Genomic DNA, 24,093 nt, shown 5'->3' with positions numbered 1-24,093 from the left:
TCGTTAGGAAATTCTCACCAAATGTTCAATTTGATTTTGCCCAACATTTCTCAAAGAATTGTGTTTTTTAGTGATTAAATATTTACAGTGTTTTGTAGCTTGTTTGGAAGATCATATTCCTTTTTAAAACATCACAATTTTATTGCGCTTCAAAATCTTTATATTGATATTATAATTGATTTAAAAAGTTTAAAATAGTTCCAGGGCACGGAAAATTTCACTTTGGAGGAATTATTGGAGTATGAATAAACAGCTAATTGAATTTAAACATTTCACTTTACAAAAAAATACAGAAAATCACTAGAAAGGCAAGCAAATGCTATTAATCTGTTATATGTACAATAAACATATTATCACAAGATAAGCAACATATTAGAGTGTACCTGGGTTTGCTCGCCTTACTAATTCTGCACTGTTATTTCTTTTATAAAGTGAAGTATTGAAATTCAACTAGTTTTTTTTTTCAATATTTTGAATACTTTCCCCGGGTAATCGACAAACCTTACATACCGGCATATGTTCCAGTTTATCAATATCGCTTGAAACATCCGTTTAAAACGATATGTCGCAAGCTACGCTTCACAATGCCAATATATTCGCCACATAGTTAATGAATGATTAATGATTAATCAAAGGGTAATAAAAAACAATAATTAAATGATGTGAGATGCCCTAAAACCTTTAAGTATGCATCATACTCTTAAAAATATATTGGTACACATATGATTAAAAAATCTGAATCTCTCTCTGAATAGCTCACAGCATGGTTTTTTGTTCGATCATCAATTTTTCATTCATGATAAATTTAACTCTCTGCTCTTGAAAACCATCCTGCTTTAGATTCGGCCTGCAAAACAATAATAGAACAACAAACAATTGAATCCGCAACCAACGTAATTTTCGAATCTGTACCGCAGTTCTAAAGACAAACAGCAAGACTGATATTTACGGAATTTCGTTAAAAGACGACTGAAAAACATAATTTTGATTTTATTTTAAAATTGAAAATTTTGATTTGACGTCAGGCACGTAAGGGTTAATCATTAATCATAATCACTTTTCATACTGAGTTTAATCATTAATCATTATCATTAATCATCTAAAATTTTAATTTAATCATTAATCATATTCATTAATCATACCTTGGCTTAATCATCAATCACAATCATTAATCATGACTTAAAAAATTTTAATCATGAATCATAATCATTAATCAAGATACATTTTAATTTAATCATTAATCATTTAATTAATCATTGCAACCCGTTTCATTAACGCTCTGGTTTTTGTACGCCTATGAATGATAACACTGTTCGACAAAAAAATTTTTTTGGATGGACAGGGACTCGTTTATATGGGTCTTGAAATGCAAGAAAAGTATAGAAAGAGGCTGTTTTCAAATGATTTGCAGCATCCCTGGATTATTTTTTGATAAAGCTTGAAAATTTGGCATTTTTAATCACAAAAAGTGTAATAAGCAAAATATCAATATCTTTTTAAATTCAATTATACAACCATTGAATTTGTCAAATCAATATTTTTTAGCACTGGATGACTTCAGGGAAACGTGCACCATTTCAGAAGAATGTTGGCATCTATTTTTGATCCATCCAAAAACAGTGTAATAGCATGTTCCCCACATGCCCCATCAAATCGGTCATTACGATAAACAATCAAGTTTGGAACTCTTTTTAGTTTGGATACTAAGAACTATTTTGAAATATTTAAAAAAATATTTGGATTTATTGGAGAAACGTAATCAAATAACAATTTTATTATTAAATTTTACACCAACTTGGACTGCTTCAGCCATTGTGGTGGTTACGTATTGTATTTTTTTATCCGGGTTACGTATTGTATTTATTGCAGCGTCCAGAGTTGCTAAATGGAATTGTTTGCGTTAGCGTTATTTCTAGCGTAGTTACTACGCGGTATACTTCGTAGATTGGATACTAGCAACATTCATGTGTTATTTGATAATCTCATCCAGCCTGCTTTCAGGAACAAGGGTTTGGTGTAAACCTTGGTCCGATCATGATCAATATTACCAAAAGCATGCATATTGCTATTCTTGGCCACGCCTATCTTTACCGTAACTTGGGGTAGGGGAAGGAAATGTTGATGTAGCATTTACTTGACGCGAGACCACCGACTCATACGTGCTATAGAGGAAGAAGTTTGGAGAGGTGTGGTCAGGATTCGCCTTAAGAGCTAGCGTTGGACCCAGCTACTCAGCGTAGTGTTCTAAGAGCACTTCCACAGTTGTTACCTGAGAGCTTTCTTTGCCTTTGTTGCCATTTTCGCATTCGTATATCGTGTGGCAGGTACAATGATACTCTATGATTCCTAGGTCACTACGAAAAGTTCGAAAAATTTCCACTACGAAAAGATCCTGGATCGATTTGGGTTTTGATGAGAATGATTGTTGGTGAAACTTGAGATCCGCTGGCCTTCAAAATCCTCATGAAATTGCAGTTCAACTAATGCTGTTGTGTGATCCATTCTGTTAATAAAAAGTAGGCTGATATGCAACAAAATTGCAAAAAAGTTTTTGAACATAATGTTAAGCATATCGTTGTTTAACTGCCGAAGAAGAGTGCCCAAGTAATCAGTAAGCACGATAATGCGGCATCATAATATCATCATATCATCATATGCGTATAGAGGGTAATCATTTGATGACTGACTGACAGCTTTATATACGCATATAATAGGCGAAATAACGTTAACGTGCCATTATAATACAAAAGTACAACCGTGCTTCTCTGCACCACTAATGCCAATATTAGACCATGTGAGAAACGTCAGTTGTTTTCATCCGATTTTAAGGGCGATTTTTTGCGCTTTAGCTTACGCAGCTAGAGAGCTTTTGTGTGGTATGTAGCTGTCAAAACACTGCTTAGAATTTAAACATGCCCTATATGTGAATAAGGAGCCAATATAATGTTTATTTAATGCCTTTATGTATCAGGCTCTGAAACATTAATGATGCAGTAATAGGGTTTATGTACGGTTGAAGTGCTGTATAGAAAAATTCAGCTCAAATGCTTGAATGGGAGCAAAACTAGTACACGCAAAAGCTGAGCTATTGACATACGCTACTATCATTCAGAACAGCACTTTTTTTTTCTTATTTTGAATTATAGACGCTTTAACCATAGCAGGTCATTCGCGTCTGTCTTTATTTACAAATTGTTATAACAGTTTAATTAAATCTAGTTTTTTGACAAATTTGATTACTTTTTCTTCTGCTTTTGTGTCATTTTTTAAAATAGTTTTTAGGTTTCCTGATTTCATATTCTTTTCGTTTTTTATCCAGAGTGCTACATTTTACAAAGATGTGTTCAGAACAGCACTGTATTTACAGAATCACTCAAAATATCGCATACCCTCATGAGAGACCTCCTCCGTTCGGCTTGTTCGGGTGAGCTGAAGAGGAAGAAAGAGCCAGATCGCGAACCTCGCGCAAAGATTCAACTTCACCTCTGCTGGCCAGCCCACCTGTGCCAGGCGGCCTTCCCTATACCTACGCCTCTATCCCATCATCATCATCATCAGCTTGTTGAGGCGATCGTCGTGAGTCAATTTTACCTCTGTGGTAGTGGTTCGTAGCATTTTTGGACTCGGAGACTTCAATGCGCACTTGCATCTGGAAGACGAAACTTGTCTCGCGAGATTCTGCTAAACGGGCTCCCGTCGATCGGTAGTGTGCAACAGAAGCGGTGCAGATTGCATAAGAATATAGCTTCCAAGGGGTTGCGCGAAACTGCAGTTCGGTTTTCGGGGTTCAGACGTGTTAATCGTGTTTCGTGTGGGTGTTCGACGACAAATCATCGAAAATGTCCTACCAGTGCAAAAACTGTGAGCGTGAGAAAGATCAAAACAATAACTACGTGAACGCGAGCTATGCGGCCAATGCCAACGGAACCCGTGGCAATCGGTCCAGCTTGTCGACCCGGTCCAGCAAGAATGCCACCGGCGGCCCAGGAGGTGGTACCAATGAAAACCTCAACGGATCCGGAGGTGGCTCCTCCAATGGGGCAACGGGGTCCCAAATGACGGGGGCCACCCAGGTGACAGCCAAAGTGATGTGGGGAAGTGTCGGAGCGATCAAAGAACTTCGCGAGAAGGAACAAGCCGAACGAAATCAGGTCACCAGGGCCGGACGCCGACAGTAGATGTGGTGTGTCGGGGAAGCAGTTTTAGTAGTGGTAGTGGAAGAAGTTGTTCTAGCAAGCAAGTGCGCGAAAGCGATCAGAGAAGAGGTTTTTTGCGTTTATTGTTGAGCCAGAACGTATGCGAATTTTCAATGTTATCAACTTTTATTCTATCTATACTAGTAGTTAAATTATTATCTTTAATATAATCGAATCGTTGAGATTTTTATGACACCACTGCGATCGACCGAACAACGCTAGGAACGTACATCAATGACAACCAGGTGAGTTTCCCGGGAGTATCTCTTGCAAATTCGTAAATTAGCTGGCAGCTATCTCTACATGTAGGTTTGTAATTGCTATTGCGTACTTGGCCAACCATCAAATGAACTTCTTCAAATATCTTTATCCAATAATGAATATTTCTGTTGTTGATTCTTTATTGATAATTTCGTTACATTTCGTTATCAAGCTTTAAACTTTAGTTACCTTCATAAATATTCATCGGGAAATAATGTAACGGCTGATGTTGAAGAAACGCTATATACTGACAATTAAAAAGAAAGCTTGGTATAAACGTACCGCTCTTTTTCGTATCATTTTGAGAAGCTGAGTAAACGTATTCTGATATATCATATAACATAACTCTATAATTAGAATTTCCAATGATCGAAATGTTTGAGACCGCTACTAATTCCCCGGCGTTCATAGGGGTCATCTCGTATGTTTTTTTAAAGCTGCTAGGAGCTAGGATAATCACCTCTAGCATTACCAGAAGTATTCTAATAAGTCGGTAGGTATTATCACAAACATGTTTGTGTAGTTAATATGCCTGCAGCTAGAGTTATGATCATTCTTGGGCCAACCTTTCACACATATTGAGAACTGAAAATAGATCGCAATAATAATAGTTTATGAGTGCTTCTAGCAACCCATATAGCATATGGAATTCGGCACACGGTAAAAAAAAATAAAAAAAACCAATAACCATGGTTTGAAGAGTTCTATGTTTGGAGTTGCTCTATTGTCCCTTGCACGAGACTCTGGAATGAAAAGTTGTTGATTTTGAACATAATGTCAATTGTGTGCAAGCAAATATTGACAGCTCATTGTAAAAAGATGATTGAAGATTCAAGACTGGCTCGGGAAAAAAAACGTTTATTTGCACATACCTACTTTAATCTCTGTTCATGCTGTTTATTTGATATTGACGAGATTGCAAACAGATGTGAAAATCCATGAGCATAACTATTGATTAATTCATTGTGCGTATTTTTTTCTGTGTGAATTGGTACCAACCATTGCATAACGTGACATTAAAAATTTAATATTGCTAATATCTCTTTCTCTTGTGGAGAATGTCATCGGAAGATTCAAATTTTTCTAAAATTTTGACATGTTTAAACAGTGGTTTCAACATGGTCGATGGCTCATGTCAGCAAATACCAAGTGTCTCCTTCAGCATTAAGCGAAATAAAAAAAACTATGTGGACGCATGGTAGCTCATGTTTTAACAAAAGGAACCAATTAGCGCAAATATCGTAAACTAAACGCACACACTTAAATTTGGAAATAGATCTCGGTAAACGGATTGCTGAGAATCCAACAGCTCAGATCTTGATACACTGTAGCCTCAATTTACGAGCTAGATCGAGGATCGTTAATTGAATGGGTTCGTAAACTTATTCAGTGCGTAAAACTAGGTTTGCCTTTTGGTGTCTACTTGCAAGAAAATAATGTTTATTATTTCTAGAAATTATGCCCTTCTAGTATCCCTAACATATTATTGATTTATGTAGTTCTTAATCAGGCTAGAATGTGTGCAAGGTAAGGTCCTCCTAGAACTCATTGGAGTTTGGAGATATGATTCTATTCAAATTAATAGAGATCAATTTATTATTTCTAAGTAGAAGAATATCTCACAATACTGGACCATAGAATATTGTTAAATTTTAAAGAATCGTTTGTAATGTCAGATCCGAGTTTTGGTAACTAAGTGAGTAAAACAGGTGTTCTAGTTGGTCCAAAAACTTCCTGGAATATATACCTGCAATGTATATGGCGTACTTAGCGATCTATTGACGTTTCTCGATATGACTTAGACTCTTATCTATCCATAGCAATAAAATGAGTATAATTATAATTTGTACCGATGTCCTAGGTGCTCTAAGGACTTTGTCGAATAGAGGCCATGTAGATCCTAAGGCCAAAGCGTTTTTTGATATGACACAGTCTCTTAACCATTTATTAAGTCATCGGAGTATTTTATTAATTTGCACGGATGTTTTGGTCCTCAGAGGACTCCATTGAATATAGACCTTGCGACCCGCGACTGTAACAAGTGATTTAAGGTTAGTTTTCAAATACTCCAAAGGCCCCTAACCATTCATTTGAGTAAACGGCGTACTATATTAATTTATGCTGATGTTTTTGATCCTCCAAGATTTCTATCGAATATTGGCCTTAGGACCTACAAGCATAACTAATGGGACCTGATGGACCTGATGTAGTGGTTAGAACAGTCACCTTTCACGCCGAGTACCTGGGATCGAATCCCATCTCCGAGATAAACACTTATGACGTAATAGTTATAGTGATGACTTCCTTCGGAAGGGAAGTAAAGCCTTTGGTCCAAAAATGAACTAGCCTTGGGCTGAAAATCTCGTTAATAAAGATAGAAAGAAAAGCGTAACCAATTATCAATTGATACAGTCAAATCTCCTTGAGTCGATATTTGAAGGGACCCTCGACTCATGGCAATATCCTGTCATGGAACAGAAAAGCTATGGAAAGCTGTTTGAGGGGACCATCGTGTAACCATGAAATTTTGTTTCTAGCATGATTTTATAAGTCGATATTGAGTCATAGAACATCGACTCATGGAGATTTCACTGTAGTTCTTTAATGTTGCGAAGGCTTCTAACTATTCCTATTGGTAAACGAAGTATTGTATTGCATTGTCTCCAAGAACTCAACGGAATAAAAGCTTTTAGATCTATGAGCGGAAGCAGTGGTATATTGATGATATTTAGTTATGGCATAAAACCTTAACTCTGCATATAAGTAAATAATAGCCCTTATGCTACTGAGCTAATTTGCCGAAAACGCCATCCTTCTTAAAGGTAAGGCTCTAGAGATATCCGCAAAACAAAAGATTTGTGCTCACAAGTGCCGCCTGATGCAAAAATCTCGAATCTCTTGGCTCAAATACCGTGGTGAATCAAAATCCGGACGGTACCAATATCCGGACACTCTGATGCTATTAATGAATTAAAGTTAATATTAAGTGATAATATGTTTGGTTTTTATTCACTCCCTTTACTCTTAACAATATTAATCATTTAACATTTATTTCTGGTCTAGTAACCATCGTAAAATAATTAATAAAAATAAAAACAAATAATTTGTTCGTGTTGGACGTCATCTCGTCGCGGTCCAACTCCAACTCGAATTTTATGATCGATGAACGCGCGAATATCGTTTGAGTGCAGAAAAAGTTTGTGGACTATATTTTTATAAGAAGTTCTAACCATAAGTGTTTAAGAAGAGATATTTTGGATGTTTGGGGATTCCACTGTTATGGCATAAGTTGGAAATATATATTACTCTGTGTTTTAAAAGACTGTCCGGGATTACGAGCCATTGTTTTTAGCTCCGGACATCGTTTAGAAGACCAACGTACAACTAGTGTAAGTGAGTTTTTAGAAAGACAAGTAAGAGAAAACTTGAAAAATAACTAGAGAAAGCATAGTGAGTTATCAGAATTCAATTATATGTGAAATAAGCTGTACACAACTTTCATAATAACTTTTTGAGCCACATCGACTGCAGTTCAAGCAACATGTACTTCGTTTCAGGTAAACAAACCACTTATATTACAAACGTGCCATTCTTTTTTAAATTGTAGGGCAAACGTGGACATCAAGTTTACTAAACATTGATATGACATTGTGTGTTGATATGATTTTATTTGAATTGAACGAATATCATTTACTATAATACCTATTACCGGATATCGATTCAAAAGTGTCCGGATTCAAAGACATCGTTTCCATCAGGTGTCCGGATTTATAGACAAGACATGCTCTAATATTTGAATGATTTCCATATTAAAATCATGTTTTTTACCAACAAATTCATCACTTTCGTGAAGATCTTGCTTGAAACAATGTATTAAACAATATTACATTAAGAATTTCCTAAAACAACACACTCATATTAGAGTTCAAACATTTGTGTCGCCTTAAGCGTCCTCGTATTGATGCATCACGGTAATGCTAGCCCTTGTGCTACTGAACAACTTTGCCAAAGACGCCATCATTCTAAACGCTCAGGCTACTAAGCTATTCGCAAAACAAAAGTTCCATGCACACTAGCGCGGCCTGGTGGCATGATTTCGTATCAGAATGGCCACCGCATGTCAGCCCTTGAGCTATTGAACAACTCTTCCAATGGTACCAAACTTCCATAATATCAATTATCTAGAGATATCAAAGCTTGCATTCTTATCCCTCAAGGTTCATATACTGCAAGTCAGAAAAAGCGCCCCTCATCTGTTGCACACTATCCCAAGTAACACAACTTGTTTTATAAATGAATAAAATATTTGATTCATACAAATTGGTATGTTTTGTGGTGAATATGGATAACTTTATTTTGTACACTTATATCACCGAAACAGCGCAAAAAATGGCGGCTTATAAAACATCTTTCATGTTATAGAAGATGTTTCCCAATACATCATTAGAACTTACAATTATGTGTTCAAGATGTATTACATAGCATCACTAATACTTACTTGTTATATTGAAGCTAAGAAGATGTATTGTTTTACAAATTACATCTATTTTTGTTTTGATAGCATCAGTTCAAAACAAAATCAAAATAATGAAAGCGAATGTTTTTTTTTTCTCTTCACGAATTGCTTATGATGATTATTAACTTTTCTTCTGTTGATTCCCAATAGTGTACTCAAACTGTGTGCGGCTCCAGATTTATTGTGAAATGCACAATTTTATTAATTGTAAATTCATGCGCCTCAATGACATGGAAAAACAAAACAAACTATCCTAAAAATATGTGTGCCATCATAGAATTTTTCAGCGGATCAATTCCCAATGTCAGAAACACAATATGGCGTCTTCCTCACGAAGCCTGCAGTGCCGTCAAAAAATGTTCGGATGTTTATCGATTAAATATTCTAAACTTTCTATGAAAATCATGTTACCAAGTAACATCCACATTAATATCAATCGAACTACCCTGAATAACACACTACTTGTGGATAATCACAATGGGTTTATTGCGCTCACTTCTCAAATTAACATTCGGACAGCATAAATCAAACGACTTTATAAACTTTGCCGTGGCATTTTTTTGAACCGTCAATGTTGCCCCCAGCAAATTTTTACTTTGCATTCGTACGTGCCACGTGGCAACTGAAGCGCTTGTATAGTTTGTTTGAACAACGTATTTACGACGTAAAAATAACATGCATAAATCTCAAACCATCAAGTTGGCTCAAACAGGTGTTCATAATGCGCTTCTGACGTTTTACTTAGCATCTCATTTTCAAGAAAGGTAATGAAGTCATATACTTGTATAATCAACGTATTCAATACGCATCAGAAACATATGTTTTTTTGATTGAACGTTGTGAGGCAACTTGTAATCATCAAACCTTACAATGACTGTATTTCACCACAAGATGTTTTTCAATAGGATTATAATACTGTTGTAACACATCATATGTCAATATCTCGAATAGCATCGAATGCTATCGCTGTAGCTTTAGCTGTGATGACGATGGACTTCAAAGAATAACAGAGCATGTGCTACTGTATAGAATGCTTGCATTTATATTGGTGAACAATCTCGGCTCCACTATGCATTACTTGGTGGTGTAGTGATAAGGTGTTGACTTCTGAATCCAAATTTTCATCAAATTTTTGTGGCATCGTATATAAAACTGTCATTGTAAAAGTGCGGAAAAGTCGTGCGAAGTGCTTATATAGCCTCCACTTTGATAGGTGTAAAATGGTTTGTAAAGTTTATACCAGCTGAAAATTGTCTTATTGTCACCTTAAAAATTAAGATTCAAAACTTTGAGCATCATACGGGAGTGGGTTAGAAAGGCCCGGGTCAATATGAATAACTTGCCTGATGTTAATGCATCTTCATGGTGTTTGAATGTTATTGAAAACTAGTTCAAAATACTTTTTAAGCGCAATCTTAAAAAAGTTATATTAACGCTCATGAAGCTACTATAATAATACCTAGACCGTTCGATTTATTTCTAATTCATGATCTTGAATGACATGTTTTTCGAATACTGTACTATAGCTCATATATAACACAATATGTTATATAATACTCAAATAGAGCTTCAATATAACAATATATCGTTAATGCTGCACAAAAAGATGTATTTGGTGTTACTTGGGTAAGAATAAATCGCCGATTACACAGCGTAACAAAACTGACATTTTTGCGTGTCTTAAGGATAGAATAAAATTTTTATAGTAAATTTGGAATTGCTGAACTGATGACTTAATCTGAAATGTTCCAACACGTCACAATTTTGAGCTATATGTCGCCAAAGTTGTATTAAATACTGGTTTTGTTGATGTTAACATGAAATTTCAAGTATAGATTTCACAATGATTTATTAGGACGAAGCTTAAATTTTATTTTCTTGGACAATCAGAGCTTAACGTGATGGAATTTAACACTTAACAAATCAGTTGAAAGGTACATTTCTCTATTTTCAATATGTTTCTATCTACTAGTGGAACTAATCTACTTACTGAATTTACAGTAAGTAATTGGCTTAGAGTAAGGTGGGGCAAAAGTTCGACCTCAGTGGTACAATCAAAGTTTCCAGAAAAACAATAGCAGCTGAAACAAAATAAATACCATACAGTGAACCTTCAACATATTGGCTATAATTTTGCTGAACAGACTTATTTACCAATTTTTAGTTATAACAGTTTCAAAATTGAATGTCTTATTCAAACTTTTGCCCCACCGATGGGGCAAGAGTTCGAATCTAGTGTGGGGCAAAAGTTCGCTGGCTAAAACATAAAATATCGATGCTTTTATGACAGGCATATTTTATATCAGCCGTAAACTTATGTTTTCAGAAAAATACACACTAAATTTTCATCAAAAAATTGCCCAAAACGGGGTTAATTGTAATATACCCAAAAATAGGAGTTTTTCGCAAAACTAAGTGGAAATGTAAAATTTTGGTGATATTTTTCACACGATTAAGCTAATCTCGCTAAATTTGACGATAATATTTGAATTCGAGGTAATTTGCAATTTTTCCCGTGAGTTTATACATGGGTCGAACTTCTGCCCCGCTGATTCGAACTTTTGCCCCACTATGGGCTAAAAATTGTTTCCGATCATTTTTGCAAAATCTAATACACCTCAGAGCACCTTTATGACAGGCCTAGAAACGCCATTACATAAAACATTGAAAAATATTTCATCTATATTTGGTTCCATGCAACGAAAGTTTGACCAAAAATTACAATGTTTAGGTCGAAAAACAACAAACAGCCATAACTTTTCCAAATTTCAATCGATTTTTATAATATTTGTAGTGCAAGTCTCTTACTTGAATAGCAATCGAACCACTATAACATTTTTAAGTTTTGTTTTGAATTGAGTTAGATATCTTGAAAAGAAACTCTTGCCCCACTCAAACTTTTACCCCACCTTACTCTATATAGAATACAGGTAAGAAAAAAGTTAATTTTTGTTATTTGTCTTTTCCCCATTTATGGGTTCATAGGATAATAAAAAAGTTACACTAATATTGATGAAGATCAACCGCTTAATGTTAAATTGGTCTAACACAACATGAACCCGAATAAATTACAAGACATTCCAAATCGAGCAAAAGTTTGACGTACATCCGCACAATATGACCAGCCCATGGCAGTTTGCCGTCTTTTATTGACTTCGAGCTTACTGACCTAATTCGTTTTCGTCATTATAGAATTTTACAGTGAACATGCTATCACACATCAAAATTACACAGCGTAACAAAAATGACATTTTTGCGTGTGTCAAGGATTAAATTATGTGTCTCTAGTAGATTTAGAGTCGCTGAATCTGATGCCGTTTTCGGAAATATTCCAACACGTCACAATTTTTAGCTACAAGCAGTGCACATTGGACCGAATCGACAATTTAGCCGGAAAAAAGTGTTATCTCTGTTCTCGTCGATTTTAGACGTTCGATGTCTTCAGAGAAGTTATTCGTAATTGAGTTTTGCATCTTTTAAGGAAAAAGTTAAATAGGGTGGCCCATATTTAAGCTAAAATTTTGACTCAAACTTTTTTGTTTGATTAAATTTTTGGCTGTGCTCTTCTGCAAACTTTTAGAAAATGTTATTTTGAACAACTTTGTCGAAGACACTTTTGATCTAACTCTTCATTTAAGCTAAGTAAATTGATTTTGAAAGTTTTAACATAGGGTGGACCCAAAAAATCAGTTATTTTGATCTAACTTTTTTGTGTTCAGTTTTACGTGAATGTGGTCTTCAGAAGAGTTGCAGAGGAAGTAAAGATACACATTTTTGCTGAACATCGCAAGTTTGTAATTCTTGTGATTTTGAAGTTATAAGCAAATTTAAGTGAAAAACTATGAAATCTTAAGATGCCCATAACTCATGGAGTTGGTTCGATAAATTTTTTCTTAAAGTGGCATTAGAAAGGCCATACAATAGGCAACTTTTGCTGCAAAAACTGTGAGAATGTATTTTTTGTAAATTGAGAAAATTCACTTCAAAACTATACTTAAAAAACTCGAAATTCGCTTGTAACTCACAAGATTTTAAAGTTAACGGCGTGCTATTTTCAGCAAAGTTGAAGAATTTCTTTAGATCTACAACTTTCCCATACACCAATTTTTAGTGAAATGTGAAACAAAATATGTAGAAATGATGATACGATTGAGATGTAGGTCACCTTATATTTATTACTATAAAACATTCAGTTAGTATATCTGCATGATGAAATTTAGATTAAATCTATTTTTTCAACATGCTTGGAGTCTTCATACAAAACTTCTTCGTTGCAAAATACAATACTGTTCTAAATCACCAAAAAAATAACTTTGAAGATTGAAAGTATTATGAAATTTGTTGATAAGTATTGTTATACATATGAAGTTTCAATTCTGTAGCAAATTATCCCAATTAACACAATTGGTCTTAAATAAGCTCAGAATACACTTTTGGTACATCGTCGCTGTTTTGCTTCGAATATACAATACTTAAGTTAATACACATTTATGACCGAAAAAGCGCAAATTCGGCGGCTTTAAAAACATCTTTCCAGTTCCATATAGTATTTTATAATACTTATTTCATACTTCTCGAAGCATTATGATATGTTATATTAAAGTTATTCCATACATAATTATGACCAGCACGTTATAATCAAGTTATTGAGACGTAAGCTAGCAAGTAAAATACAAGGGCATATTGTGTGTTGCTTGAAATGTTTTGACAGCTCAGTAAACAAAAACAAAATAATTTCATCACTGATTTTATCTACAAGTACCGTGAACAAATTGAAATATCATGCTAGATAACAAATAGCTGCATTTTTTTTGTATTTGTTTTTGAATTATAAAACATAGGGTGACATTTGTTCAAGGAGGGTCTGTTTTTGTATGTGCCGAAAAAGATTTATGGTGAAACTAACAGTTGTACGCGTTGATAATTCATGCGCCGCTCATAGGACGTCAAATTTCAATTCATTTTCTGTGAAATCTATCAGGTGTGGAATTATCGTCTGAGCAGACAAATAATCAACATGGCGGATTTGACCGAAAGCGTACAGTGTACTGTGCGGGTAACAATTGTTTGTAATGGTTTCTATGATGATCCAATCGATTTGTATTTTATCATTCAGAAGAAAGTGAATATTAAAAACATCATACATTATGACAGCAGTGAGCTCATTTTTAACTTGCCGTGCTGAAAATCATAACTGTATTAGCAATTATTTGTTCATCACTTGCAACATTTTTGAATTTTTCATCACTTGCAACATTTTTGAAGTTTTCGGTGCTATAACAGGTCAGGTAGCTAGTGCTAGAGGAGAACATTGTGTTGAAATAACTTTTGCTTTTGAATGAAGTTTTATATGCGCCTAAAATCATCGCGTTCAAATCCATGGCTTGTTGTTTTGTTCATCTACTAGAATTTCAAGTACCGTCGTTCAGATAAAATGTTCGCGTCATTGAAAATATTCACAACATCCAGCTGGTTTTCATTTTGTACATTTATGGTGAATATGTTTAAGCGTTTTCGTTTTCCGCTTGCATAAACTATTTTTTCGTTCAATGTTCGCTCAAAATCACAAAACTCTGAATACATCTACGAATAGGAATTCAGATGTCGAAAAGACCAATGCTTAATATGTTTTTAATTCACAGGAGAAAACATTATTCTAACTTCTTTATCACAATATCCAAAACAAACATGTGCAAAAACATTTTTAATCTGGTAATATCCAATCATCATGTTTTCAAAAGCAATTTTATAACTAAATTAACATAGGCTGATTTTTAGTATGAGATATGATTTAATTAAATAATATATACATTGATCGAACAAAATCATAACACATCCATGATTCCTGCGATTGCCGAATGGATAAGTTCTTCTAATTCTCAAACAATTTTAAAACAGAAGATGTATTAAATTTTATCTATAAGACCTAAATATAACATCATTATTAGATAGCTGATCATGAAGATGTTTTCTGTGTTACTTGGGTAATCAAATAAATTGCCATACAAGCTGGCAAACTTTTATGCAAGTTGACCGATAAAATTTTTCATTTTTAACAGTCAATATCTCAAAAAATACACGTGCTATGATATTGTTGAAAATGGCAATGGATTCAGCAATCCTGAATTATGTAAATAGCGATATGTTGACGCTCGAGACAAAAACGTGTTCCGCAGTGTTATTCTAATAGTGAGGGCACCACATTTGAAATGTCTTCTATTGAACTTGTTTTTCGTAACCATGAAACATTCGAGTGTCGCAATGAAGGCTCCAGAATTATTCTAAAAGCGTTTATTCATTGAGGGCACCACATCCCCGAAATGGAAGTACTACTTATCCCCAGCCCTGTCGTCGTAAAATTTGAGCTTCTTAGTCATTCCCTTTTGAGGAGGGCGTTGCTATAGCCCAGAGGGCGGTTGTACTCCCAGGCGTTAATGAGAGAGTCTCACAAGAAAATTGTATCATATTAATATATATTCCAAACACATGAGAACTAATATGCATATGAACGTGTTTAGTTTGTGTTCAATGCTCATTCCAATTCAAATGTGAAACGGAGAAACACCTATATATTTAAAAAAAATATATGGATTATGTCAAGCCCTCTAGATACATCGGAATATCTTCAAAACCAGGGAGATTTTTTAACCAAAGTTTAATCCCATTTTACAGTTTACTCGAGGAAAGAACCAGCGATTTAATACTTTTTACTTTGTTGTACGAAATATGTTGTTTCCATAAATTTAGAAAATCGTTCATTTCGAACGGCTAATACCTGGGAGGGAGGCACCGATAATACACACGAAATTGGATACAATTGTTTTCCAAACTGCAAGATAACTCCAGTTTGCCAACGACAATCAAGGCAGGCTTAGTAAAAATCGCTAGTTTTCATTTTTTGTGTACCTTCGATCTTCCTGGACAAACATTGAAAAAGGGCCACAGTTTTCTATGCGTTTAATTTTCAGTTTTGATGAAAACAGTAAAAAGAGCCTCATTTAAATATTTTCAAATTCAATAAGAATAAACGGTGCTCTCGTGACGTTACTTTTGAATGTGCATGAATTGATTCTAATTTGATTTTTGCTACTTTTGATGAAATGCAAAAATATGCTTATTACGCGCTTTTATCATGTTTGTCCATTGTTTAAGATCCGGGCTCACAGTGACAGTTCGTGACAGCAAAATCTCGGCTCACCGTGACGTAGAGAAATTTTGTATTGGTTTCTCCCTCCCAGGCTAATACCATTGCTCACCTAGTATTTGCAGCTGTTGTAACTCAGTTTTTTCTTAGGGAAGTTTCAAATATGACGTCCATCATTTTTCGGGATTTCTAGACCCCCCACCCCCCTCTATCATGCCTTTTAATCTATATAAATAAAAATGGAACGGTGTTTGTATGTCACGAAATGGCTCATTGATTTTCATGAATCCTTCACAGTTGAATTCGTTAAGGGTTCCGACGTGTTCGTGTGTATAAAAAGCAAAGGATATTTAACGGGAAAGTTGAAAAAACAGGAGTGAACAGAACTTCCATTTTCCACGGGGTGTTTCATGGCGTTTTCAACAGCCTACTTGATGGCAAGACGAAGTTTGCCGGGACTACTAGTACCTAATAAAAGCACTGTCACACTTTCGTAGACCATCGCCCTCCCTCAAATGGTGAATGTCATTTTTGGGTGACCCCTTACCCGAGCAAAGGCGGATAACTGGATGATATCAAAATGATAGCAACCTTCATTATCACTGTAATCAATAAGATATTCTGTTATCAATGATAACCGAATGATAACAGAATTGGTTATAATTGTATCCGTGACAAACATTATTGATAACAACATATGTTATCACACTTCTTTCCAATAACATTTTAACAAAGTGTGTGTTGATAAACAAAGTTGACTTTTCGCCATACAAAATTTTTTAAAATTATTTGAAGCATAATTTTAATCCAAAACACTCACTTCCCAAAACTTGTCCGTGATTTATGACCATAAACTGCATAAAAATATCATACTATAAATTTAGTTATCAACTTGAACTCAAAGATAACATAATTTACTATTACTTTGTTATTTGACAAACAAATTTGAGTTCTCAATTTTGTTATGTTGGCTGTTAATTCAGCCAAGATCATAACAAAATCAGTTATCAAATTATGATAACCAGGTAACAAGATTTATTATCATTTTGATATTCAACTTTGTAACCAACTTCGGGTAGTTAGCTTTTTGATGGTGACCACAAAATTAAAAACGAATGGTGCACTAATGTTTATTTTTTTTTGATAAAATTCAAGATGATCAAGTTTAAAATGACCAAAATTATTGCATATGAAAGCTACATACTTTTGCTCAGTTTGATTTGTGTTTTAGGATATATGGAAAGAAAGATACTTGAAGAAATACCTGAAATGTATCAAAACATTAGCTTCTCTTCAAACTGCTAGCTAGCGTAAGAGGGATCCACTAATATGCTTGCTTCCCCCTAACGAGATTTCCGAACAAACAATTTCGCAAGAGATGTCATTGATTGAAATAAATACGCTTCAAAATGTGGCTTATGTGGAATTGCCGAACAGATTAACCTGTAGTTTTTATGGGAAAGACTGCTGAAGAAAACGAGGATGCCGACAATAGTCACAATTACATGAGATATTTGAAGTATTGTAAAAACGTTTCTAAAAAGTTTTTAACAAGCCTGCCTGTGTGATCCAAGACAGGATTGAGCAGCACATAAACGTAACAACCATTTAGTTTGTCTGCGTATGTCCGAGAAAATTACAAATGAATCACGGCATTGGCTTAGAATGCTGAAAATGCGTAAATTCCCTTATATTATTTTATATAAAAATGGAATCGAAAAATTAAGTTCACGAACAAATGCTCAAGGTTTCTTAAAGCGGGACATCTAGAAAGTTTGAACCTTATTTTTGGATTAAACAAGAGGTTCGAACTTCAGCCAAATATATCGCTTAATTTTAAAATGAAATGTCGCTCTTGAAGTGATATCAAAGTACAAAAAATTGCCCTGAATTTCAAAATATTACGCTATTGTTTATAATAGTAGTTTGGCGTTGGATCTATTAGTGGATTTTAGACTTGTTAATTATTCATTACAGCAGGTTTTCAAAGTCATTTCAGCAAATACCGTTTTTGATGCGTACTTGATAATGAATTTTCGTCAACTATTGGCCCAAAATGAATAAGAATACGAACTGATTGTCTTTAGAACATATTAGGTACATTATTTTTTCTGCTTAAAAATTTCATGTATCTCATCAAACTTCAAGAGTTACTTGTGATGATTCTGAGTTACTGAGATAATATCAAATTACTCCAGCGCGTTAATACAGCTCGGGTTAATTTCGATTGTTGTCATAGAGGGCGTTAAGATGCAGCTGATCTAAAATTTACTCTAAGGGATTTATACAGCTTGACAATTTTGATTCATACCATACAGAGCGTTGATATGCATATGATCTACATGGAATTAGGTCAATATACTTCAGAGCGTTGATAAAGTTTGAAATATTTAATTGATGCTCTACAGGGCGACGAGATGCAGCCGATCTACATATAATAAAGTCAAATTAAGCTTAAAGCTTACTCCAGAACGTTGACACTGCTTTGAATTTTAAGCTTATGTCCTCAGGTCTAATCTAAATGAGACATGATCAAACTTCATGACTTTAATGAAGCTTAACAATTTTGATTGATGCCATAAAGGGCGTTAATATACAGCTAATCTATGTAGGGTAAGGTCACATAAATCTAGTGCCTTGATACAGCTTGAAATTTTCAAATGATACAAAGTGTTAAGATGCAAATGATCTACATAAGACAATGTCAGATTACTCTAATGTGTTTTAGAAGCATGTATTTTACAATTGATATCCTTCAGGGCGTTAAGATGCACCTTCTTCTTCTTTCTGGCGTTACGTCCCCACTGGGACATAGCCTGCTTCTCAGCTTAGTGTTTTTATGAGCACCTCCACAGTTATTAACTGAGAGCTTACTATGCCAATGATTATTTTTGCATGCGTATATCGTGTGGCAGGTACGATGATACTTTATGCCCTGGGAAGTCGAGAACATTTCCAACCCGAAAAGATCCTCGACCGGTGGGATTCGAACCCACGACCCTCAGCTTGGTCTTGCTAAATAACTACGCGTTTACCGCTACGGCTATCTGGGCCCCTAAGATGCACCTAATCTTCTTGAATTAAGGTCAAATTACTCCAGGGCGTCGATACAGCTTGGAATTTTTAATTGATTTAGGGCGTCAAGGCGCACTTTATCAACAAAGCATAAGGTCAAATTTGTCGTATGTACCGATTAGAATTTACAATTGATCTTAATCAGGGCGTTAAAATGCAGTTGATTCACATAACACAAGATACAAAAATTCAGCATGAAAAATTTCGATTGAATTTCCAAAGGGATTTTTAGATCCTTCAGATCTTGCAAAGATATAGGTAAGATAAAGTCAAATTACTCAAGGGCATTGATATAGCTTACCAATTTTAATTGATGTTGGACCAATTTTAATTTGATACAGGACGTTCAAACACACCTGATTTATTTAAAATACTATCAAATTTCTCCTGGGTATTGATACATCCTGTAATTTACAATTGAAGTTCTACAGGGCGTTCTGCACCTAATCGACAAAGGATAAGGACAAATTACTCCAGGGCGTTGATACAGCAATGAATTTATTAAATGATGCGTTTAGATACAGCTCATCTATTTGAGGCAAAATTAAATTACTCCAGAGCGTTGATACAGCTTGACAATCTCGATTGATGTTATACAGGACTATGAGCAAGAAAAATTCGATTGATTTGCTATAGGGCGTAAAGATGCTTCAGATTCGCCAAGATCTTTGTGGACTCTTACTTCAAGGCGTTAATACAGCTTGGAATTATCAAATTAAGCCTTAAAGGGCGGTCACATGCACCTGATATACATGGAAAAATGTCAAATTAATCCAGAACGTTGATCCAGCTTAGAGTTTACAATAAATGTCCTACAGGGCGTTAAGTTGTATCTGATATACATGAAATAAGCTCAAATTACTCCAACGCCCTGGAGCACGTAGGTTTGGATTTATTTTCTACAGAGCGTTCAGATGCTATAGATCTCGCAAAGAGCTGTGTAGAATAGAACCAGGGCGTTGATAAAGATAGGAATTTACAATTGATGTCCTACAGAGCGTCAAGATGCACCAGATTTACATGGAATAAGGTCAAATTACTCCATGACGTTAATACAGCATGAAAATTTCGATTGATTTTCTACAGGGCGTTGAGATGTTCCAGATCTCGCAAAGATCTATGTGGAATAACGTCAAGCTACTCCAGGGCGTCGACACAAATGGATCGATTTATTTCATACAGGGAGTTAAGATGCATCTGATCTACGTGAAACAATATCAAATTGCTGCACGGCGTTGATGAAACTTGGAATTTTCAATTGTTGTCATACAGAGCGTTGAGATGAACCTGATTTACATAGGGCAAAGTCAAAATACTCCAGCGCGTTTACACAGCTCGGAAATTTAGATCGATTTTCTACAAGGCTTAAAGATGCTCCAGATCTCGCAAATTAGTCTAGGGCGTTGAAACAATTTGAAAATTTCGATTGATGTCCTACAGAGCGTCAAGATGCACCTGATATACATAATAAGGTCAAATAACTACAGGGCGTTGATACACAATATTTCAATTGATTTTCTACAGGGCATAAAGATGCTCCTGATTTCGAAAAGATCTGTGTAAAATAACGTCAAACTATTCCAGGGCGTTGATACAGCTTGATCGATTGATGTCATACAGGGCGTTGAGTTGCACTTGATCTACATAGAACAAAGTTAAAATACTCCAGGGTGTTGATACAACTAGGATTTGATGTTTTCAGACCGTTAAAATGCACCTGATCTACATAGTTCAAACTATTCCAGGGCGTTAATATAGCTTGTAATTATTTAATGATATCCTACAGGGCGTTAAAGGCCACTGATCTAATTGAGACAAGGTCAAATTACTCCAGGGCGTTGATACAGCTTGACAATTTCGATAGATGTCACACAGGGCGTTTAGTTGCACTTGATCTACATGCAATAAAGTTAAATTAATTCAGGTCGATGATACAGCTTGAATTTTCAACTGATGTCCCAAAGGGCGTTAATAAAAAGTCTGAGAAAAGCTTCTTAGTCGTCGACTAAGCGCGACTAAGCAGGACGACAGGGCTGCTTATCCCTAAAACTCGATTCCCCGAATTTTGCTTCCTCGAATGCCAGTTCTCCGAATACTCCATTCCCCGAATAATCCATTTGCCCGAAAAGCTTTTAACACTCGATAATTGTCGAAAATATATACATTTCGAGGTGGTCAATGCGCATTTTTTTTATTTTATTGGCTGTTCTTTGAAGTTTCACCGTGCTCGGCATTTTCGGCAAGGTGTGTTTAGTAGAGAATATCGAAATATCTCCTTCCTTGGATTGCTTATCGTTCATTCCTGTTCACCACCTTGGTCCTGCATCACTTTTCTGGGAAACGGCTCATTCGAGGAACTAGTGTTATTTCCCCGAACACCACACAGTATTTCGATCGGCCGAAATCGTGAACTTAATTCTGTAGCACCATTAAACGTGATTTTTTCCGGAATGGTGTCTTAGGACGAAAATTTTCTAAAAATATAGCGCATATATTGACGGTAAATGTTAGTTCGCAACTTTGCCACGGGCGGCGTTGCGAAAATATTTTTTTTTTTTGAAATGACGATCTTTAAATATGATGTCTTTGGCAAAGTTGTAGATAATCCAAATACAAACAACTTTGCCAAAGACACCTAGAGTGTATTCAGCCGCATTTCCAAAATACGGGAGTATTTTATGAACGACCCCCTAAAACTAGATTTTCTCGTATATTTTGAAAATGCGAAGTTTCCGGTAGCAACAATGTTCTACAAAATTGTGTAAACAGTCAAAATGAATCATTCTCTAGAAGACACTAGGGTTCTAAAGACCAAGGAAAAGCAGTTATAACCATTTAAGTGCAAAAATCAGTCATTTTTGGGGTCCGTGTTTTTATTCGGGTGGCAGCTGGTGGCAGATGAAACCTAGTAGGATTCAAAATACATCATTAGTAGTTGTAAATGTCGATAGTGTCATTAGTATCCACGAGTATCCCTTTTGCTTAGAGGAAGATTGATCAATGACTCTTATTACCCTGTAGTACTTAGTTATATGATGGGTAGAGGGCTATGTGGCTCCATACTTCTTCTTTTTCTTTCTGATTTTTTCACTCAAACGGTTATAACTGCTTTTCCTTGATCTTTAGAAGACTAGTGTCTTCTAGAGAATGATTCATTTTGACTGTTTACATAATTTTGTAGAACATTGTAGGAGGTCGTTCATAATATACTCCCATATTTTGGAAATGCGGCTGAATACACACTAGGTGTCTTTGGCAAAGTTGTTTGTTTTTTAATTATCTTCAACTTTGCCAAAAACATCATATTTAAAGATCGTCATTTCAAAAAAAAATATTTTCGCAGCGCCGCCCGTGGCAAAGTTGCGAACTACAGTCGACTCTCCACATCTCGATGTTCTACATCTCGATATCTCTCCCTATGTCGATGATTTCATGAGTCCTTTCAGTCTGCATACATTTTCACTCTCCATGTCTCGATATCCTCCTTATCTCGATATCTCCATATCTCGATGTGTTTCTGTTCATTTTTCGTTCTCAATTTTCTCTCTGTATGTCGATATGACCAATATCGAAGGTTACTAGACCAAAGTTTTGGGATTCAAAACAAATTAGGAGCGCAAAATGACGTTTGTTTGTGTATTAGGGGCGATCTATTAATTACGTAAGACATTTTTCGAGGTTTTTCAACCCCCCCTCCCCCCATGGTAAGATTTTTTTTATGAAAATTAAAAATAAATTGTATAGCGCGTAAGAAATCTCAAACCCCCCCTCCCCCCATAAACCCTCTTCTAGTCTCTTCCTGGGAGGGAGGCACCGATACTACACACAAAATATGACACAAATTTATATTAAACTGCAAGAAAAATCTAGCTTGCCAACGACAATCAAGGCAAACTTGATGAAAATCGCTAGTTTTTATTTGTTGTGTACCTTCGATTGTTCGGGACAAACTTGGAAAAAGGTCCAAAGTTTTCTATGCATTTAATTTTCGTTTTTTATTGGAAAAAGTAAAATGAAGCGTATTTAAATACTTTATATCAGATCAAAATGAAAGGTGCTATCTTGATATTACTTTTGAATACACATAAATAGCTTTTCAAGTGATTTTTTGTCACATTTGATGAAATGCAAAAATATGTTTTGATCAATTACGCGCTTTTATAAAGTTTGTCCATTGTTTAAGATCTGGGCTCACAGTGACAGTTCGTGACAGCAGAATCTCGGCTCACCTTGACGTACATAAATTTCGTATCGGTTTCTCCCTCCCAGGTCTCTTCTAATCATTTTAACGCATATTTTTGTGATTATTTACGATGATAGTGCTTCAGAATACTTCAACTTATATTGGTTTCACTGTTCTGCTCAAAACACTTTCTGAATATTGCAATTTGAGCCAATTGTTGGCAACTAAACAATGAGACGCGTTCGTAACCGCTTGTTGCAAAATCACTAACACTGCAGAGAAACTACGTTTGGCAGGAGCAACTTTTTTATTTTTGTTTTTATTAATAATCAGGCAATGGTTACTAGATTATGAATGATTGTGAAATGATCACAACAGTTGAAAGTAAAAGTTATCATCAAATTTCACCGCAGTATTTTATAATTGGCCCTTTAATCAATGAATAATAATAAAGTGTCCGGATTTTGGTACCGTCCGGATTTTGATTCACCACGGTATTCATCAAAATTTTGACTTAGTCTCGATCTCTCCCTATCTCGATGGTCCCTTCAATATCGAGATGTGGAGAGGCAACTGTAACATTTACCGACAATATATGCGATATATTTTTAGAATTTTCGTCCGAAGACACCATTCCGAAAAAATCACGTTTAAAGGTGCTACAGAATTAAGTTCACGATTTCGGCCGATCGAAATACTGTGCCCCAGTTCCTCGAAT

General features: G+C 35.3%; 2 protein-coding genes across 2 annotated transcripts in view; both read left to right on the top strand.

The window, feature by feature from the left end:
* Positions 1-3,639: 3,639 nt before the first annotated feature.
* The window catches only part of LOC5566459, a 170,934-nt gene continuing 150,480 nt past the window's right edge, over positions 3,640-24,093 (top strand). The window contains exon 1 of the mRNA XM_021837440.1: positions 3,640-4,441. Within this exon, the coding sequence (XP_021693132.1) occupies positions 4,431-4,441 (11 nt within the window). The 5' untranslated portion in view covers positions 3,640-4,430. The remainder of the gene's footprint in view (positions 4,442-24,093) is intronic.
* Positions 3,821-4,205, top strand: LOC110674065 (transcription factor SOX-4). The gene has a single exon (XM_021837441.1). It carries the CDS (start codon positions 3,840-3,842, stop codon positions 4,176-4,178), a length of 339 nt encoding a protein of 112 aa, XP_021693133.1. The 5' UTR covers positions 3,821-3,839; the 3' UTR covers positions 4,179-4,205.

Source organism: Aedes aegypti, chromosome 1, assembly GCF_002204515.2.
Source record: "Aedes aegypti strain LVP_AGWG chromosome 1, AaegL5.0 Primary Assembly, whole genome shotgun sequence".
Classification (NCBI taxonomy): Eukaryota; Metazoa; Arthropoda; class Insecta; order Diptera; family Culicidae; genus Aedes; species Aedes aegypti.
This window is presented reverse-complemented; position numbering and strand designations above follow the sequence as displayed.

Excerpts from the sequence above, each read along its gene's own strand:
- LOC110674065 (XM_021837441.1), top strand. The coding sequence starts at position 3,840 with ATGTCCTACCAGTGCAAAAACTGTGAGCGTGAGAAAGATCAAAACAAT.